The sequence below is a fragment of the Prosopis cineraria genome, unplaced genomic scaffold (assembly GCF_029017545.1).
Source record: "Prosopis cineraria cultivar Desert tree isolate PC_DT_omini unplaced genomic scaffold, ASM2901754v1 PC1153, whole genome shotgun sequence".
NCBI lineage: Eukaryota > Viridiplantae > Streptophyta > Magnoliopsida > Fabales > Fabaceae > Prosopis > Prosopis cineraria.
The window spans coordinates 1-3,883 of NW_026556478.1; the positions used below are offsets into that span (position 1 = coordinate 1).

Below are 3,883 nucleotides of genomic sequence, written 5' to 3' on the forward strand. Positions count from 1 at the left end.
ATTGTATAGAAACTAATTTCAGAGTTACGGACCACCTTAGCTTCCCAATTTAAAGCACCCGCTAAACTGCTAACTCCTGTCTCTATCAATGAAACAGTTCAGGTCGCCAACTGTCAATTTTTCATCATTCAATGTTTGAACCGATGGCATAGTAGTGTATTAATTGAACCACAACAACAAATAACTTTGTCTGATCAGTAATCAGAACATTGAATAAGATGCCAATGCAATTATTTTAATGGGTATAAACCATCAATTTTCCACCGAGTATAAACTGAGTAACATAAAAAAAAGCTCAAGAAGTAAGATGCATCTGAAAGGAATCTAAGATTCTAAAGAGTTTTTCATTTGCAGATTGAGTTTTAGCAACATAGAAAATAAGGGAAATTTTACCATATCAACTAGTCTATTTCATGGAATCTGAGCATGTGTATTATGAATCATAAAATCCTGATTAGCGGTGCATGGGTCATAATTTATGATATCATCTGTTTAATCGTCAGGATAAAGATTTCTGCAGTGAAAAGAAGTTGGGCTGCTTTTAAGATCTAAATTTAAATCAAGTTCAGCCTAAAGTTGCTGGTTTGGCGTACCTCTCCCTCATATAAGAAGTTGTTCATCCTGTTGAAATAGAGGTCAGGAACATAGGCACACTAAACTGCCTTACCAATAGCCAACTTGGAAAATTTACACATTTTACATCCCTTTTTCCTAGGACACTAGTATTGGAAATGAAAACAGGAAACAACCACGAGAAAGACTCCCAAAATGTCTAAGATACAGCGGATAGCATAAGATAAGGCTTGGAGCTTGACCCAACAATTTCCCTCCTTTGTTTGTTTCACTTTTTACGGGAAAAATTGAACTATGCTATTGCAAAACCGACAAGTGAAAGAAACAAGTATAAAAGGAGATGCAAAAGTGAGGAGAAGAATTAAATATGTTGCATACTTCGGAATAGATGATTCTCTAACTTCCTCGAAACATGAACTCGTATACAAGTAGCCTGTGATCGTCCTCACAGCAGTATCCGATCAACTTAACCAAATTAGGATGCCGGAGCTGGCCCAGGAAATTGACTTCTGTCTATGGTGGTGGCGAATAAACAAGATGACGAAGAGTTAAATTGATTTAATCAAATCAATGAAGAAATAACGTAAGTAAAATCATTAACAAGGAATCGAAACATACAAGCCACTCGCGATGTCCCTGAAGACCCTCCTTGTTCAGAACCTTGACAGCGACAGGAAGGGATTTGAGTCCAACTCTCACATTCTCGTCAATATAACCTTTATAGACAGTGCCGAAGCCCCCTTCTCCGAGGATATAATCGGAGCGAAAACTCTTCGTAATAGTCTCAAGCTCATACAATGTGAAAGCAATGACATGAGTATAGAGTAGTGTATTCTTCCTGGCATCTTCGAAGTTGTGCCGCGGGGTGGAAATGTCGCTCAGATCTGACACAGACCGATGGTGCTTCTTGTCGCTGGCAGCACTTTTAGATGTCAAGGACGACATGTGCAGCTGTTGAACTGCCAAATTCATACATTACTCAAAATGTAAGTCAATTCACCTTAATTCCACGAGTTCAATTTCACAATGCATAAGCATTCAATTCAGAATTAAAAACACAGCAGAGACACCAATACTGAGTTTGATAGGTTAGGTCAGAACAGTTCAGATGATAAGAAAATAAAGCAATCCAGAAATTGAGAAATAAAATAAGTAACAGATGATCAGAAAGTGAAAGCCAGAGCCCCTAGATCTGGAGGTGGAACAAGACAAAAGAAGAAGAAGAACCTTGAGCATGGAGACAACAGCGGATTCCTCTCTGGTGCCACAATTGCCCATTGAAGAGGTGAAGAAGAAGAAGAAGAAGGACGAACGACGAAGAATGTAGGAGATGGTGAGAGAGTAGCAATGGGAGTGAGAGGCTTGGTGGTGATGAAGGAGCACGGGATGTTGCTATCCCCGAGGCCCAGAATTTCATTCTTCGCCTCCTCTACACCTTTCCTTTCTTCGCTCTTTCTATTTTACGGTTCCAATAATACCGTATTTCTAACAATAATGTGCCTCTCACATCAAATCTCTTGCGTGGCCCCCCAACAAAATAAATCCAGTGAATCCTCACATCTTTAATCACTTCATCAGATTAAAAAAATGATTAAATCATTAATATTGTTTGAAATTAGAATAAATTTCTAATTTTATCAATGTTAAATAAAAAATTTATCTTTATATTAGATTATTTCTTATAGTTAATCATTTATAGAGATAACATTGGAAAAAATTAATTATCCCATCAATATTTTATATTAAGGATCATAAATCTCTTTTAAAAGGTAACTAATAGTATGTATTGAAGGAATATTTTTTTAATTCTTTCTCTATCTTATTGATGAAGAATATTTTTAAAATTATAAAAATATTGAGATTATAAATTATATTTAATAAATTTTATTAATATATATATTTTATTAAAAAATATTAAAAATTAAGATGGAGGGAGTATTAACTTATAACCATGGTTAATTGAAGTGAATTTTTTGAGCAAAAAACTTGAACTGCTTTTACATTTTATTTTTTTTTTTTCCAAACAAGGTGATATTTAAAAAATTGCTAATGAAAAAGTTTTACATTCATGTAATTTAAACAAACTCATTCCTAGATTAGTTTGTGTTGAATTTAACTAACTTCGAGAAAAATGTGTCCAGTGCTACTAATGCTTGTATTTTTATTTTATTTTATCAATAAACTGCAAAAAGCTGTAAACTTTGTTTTTCAACCAGACAAAAGCTGTTAACTTCGAAAACCGTTCAAAAACTTTCACATCACGTGCGGTCATGACTCTGGCGCAGACCACAACGTCCGTCAGGATCTTTTCTCGCTCCGCTATTATCTTTTTAACTGACTCAATTCATGAGAATTGCACGGTACAAAAAGTAAAAAATATACTAAGATATTTTTACTATTTTAAAATAATTAATATATTATTTAAAGTATTTTATAATAAATAATTATTTTATATTTATTTTAAAATAAAATATATTATTAAATAAAGATAAATACAAAGAGATTGTGTTAGCTTAAAAATAATTACTTTTTCCGTTAAAAATATAAATATTTTAAATTTTAAAGTGTAATTATTATTTTTTCAAAAGCATCTCTATTGATAATAACTTTATATTCATTATAAGGTATTTAATAGAGGTAAATGTGAAAAAAATAGAGTTAGTTTGAAAGTAAATAATAACTTTATCGGGGTAAAATTTAATTAAAAATGTCTTATATTTTTAACAAAGGGAGAAACTAATATTTTTATGGAATAAGATTTTAAAAATATACTACCTTCATTCAAAAATATAAAGTATTTTTTAAGAAGTTACATATTTAAAATATAAGGCATTTTTTAATCTTTTAAAATGTAATGATTATTTTCTTTTCAAAATGCCCTTATTAATGAATGAATTTATATTTATCATAGGTGTTCAATACCGATAAATATAAAAAAATAAGATTGATTTAAAAGTAAGTAATTATTTTATAGAGGTAAAATTTTGTTAAAAATGTCTTGCATTTTTTAACAGAGAGAGTATTACATTTTTAATAGAAAGAATATACTCCCTTAGTTTAAAAATGTAAGACATTTTTTGAGAAATTAGACTTACATTTTTAAAGAGTTAGATGTTTAAAAATGTAATACATTTTTAGTTTTTTTGAAGTGTAATCATTGTCTTTTTTAAAAAATGCCCCTATTTATAATGACTTCATATTATTGTAGGGTGTTTAATAGGAATAAATATAAAAAGAAATGAAATTAGTTAGAAAATATATAAACTACTTTATTGAGGGTAAAATTCAGTTAAAAATACTTTATATTTTT

At 30.7% G+C, this 3,883-nt stretch overlaps 1 protein-coding gene across 1 annotated transcript; it reads right to left on the reverse strand.

The window, feature by feature from the left end:
* Positions 1 to 954: 954 nt before the first annotated feature.
* LOC129299416 (probable serine/threonine-protein kinase PBL8) lies at positions 955 to 1,528 on the reverse strand. Its single transcript, XM_054937884.1, has 2 exons — positions 1,192 to 1,528; positions 955 to 1,086 (listed from the first exon to the last, which is right to left on the reverse strand). The coding sequence occupies exons 1-2, from the start codon at positions 1,516 to 1,518 to the stop codon at positions 970 to 972; spliced, it is 444 nt and encodes a 147-aa protein (XP_054793859.1). The 5' UTR covers positions 1,519 to 1,528; the 3' UTR covers positions 955 to 969.
* Between the last annotated feature and the right edge of the window lie 2,355 nt (positions 1,529 to 3,883).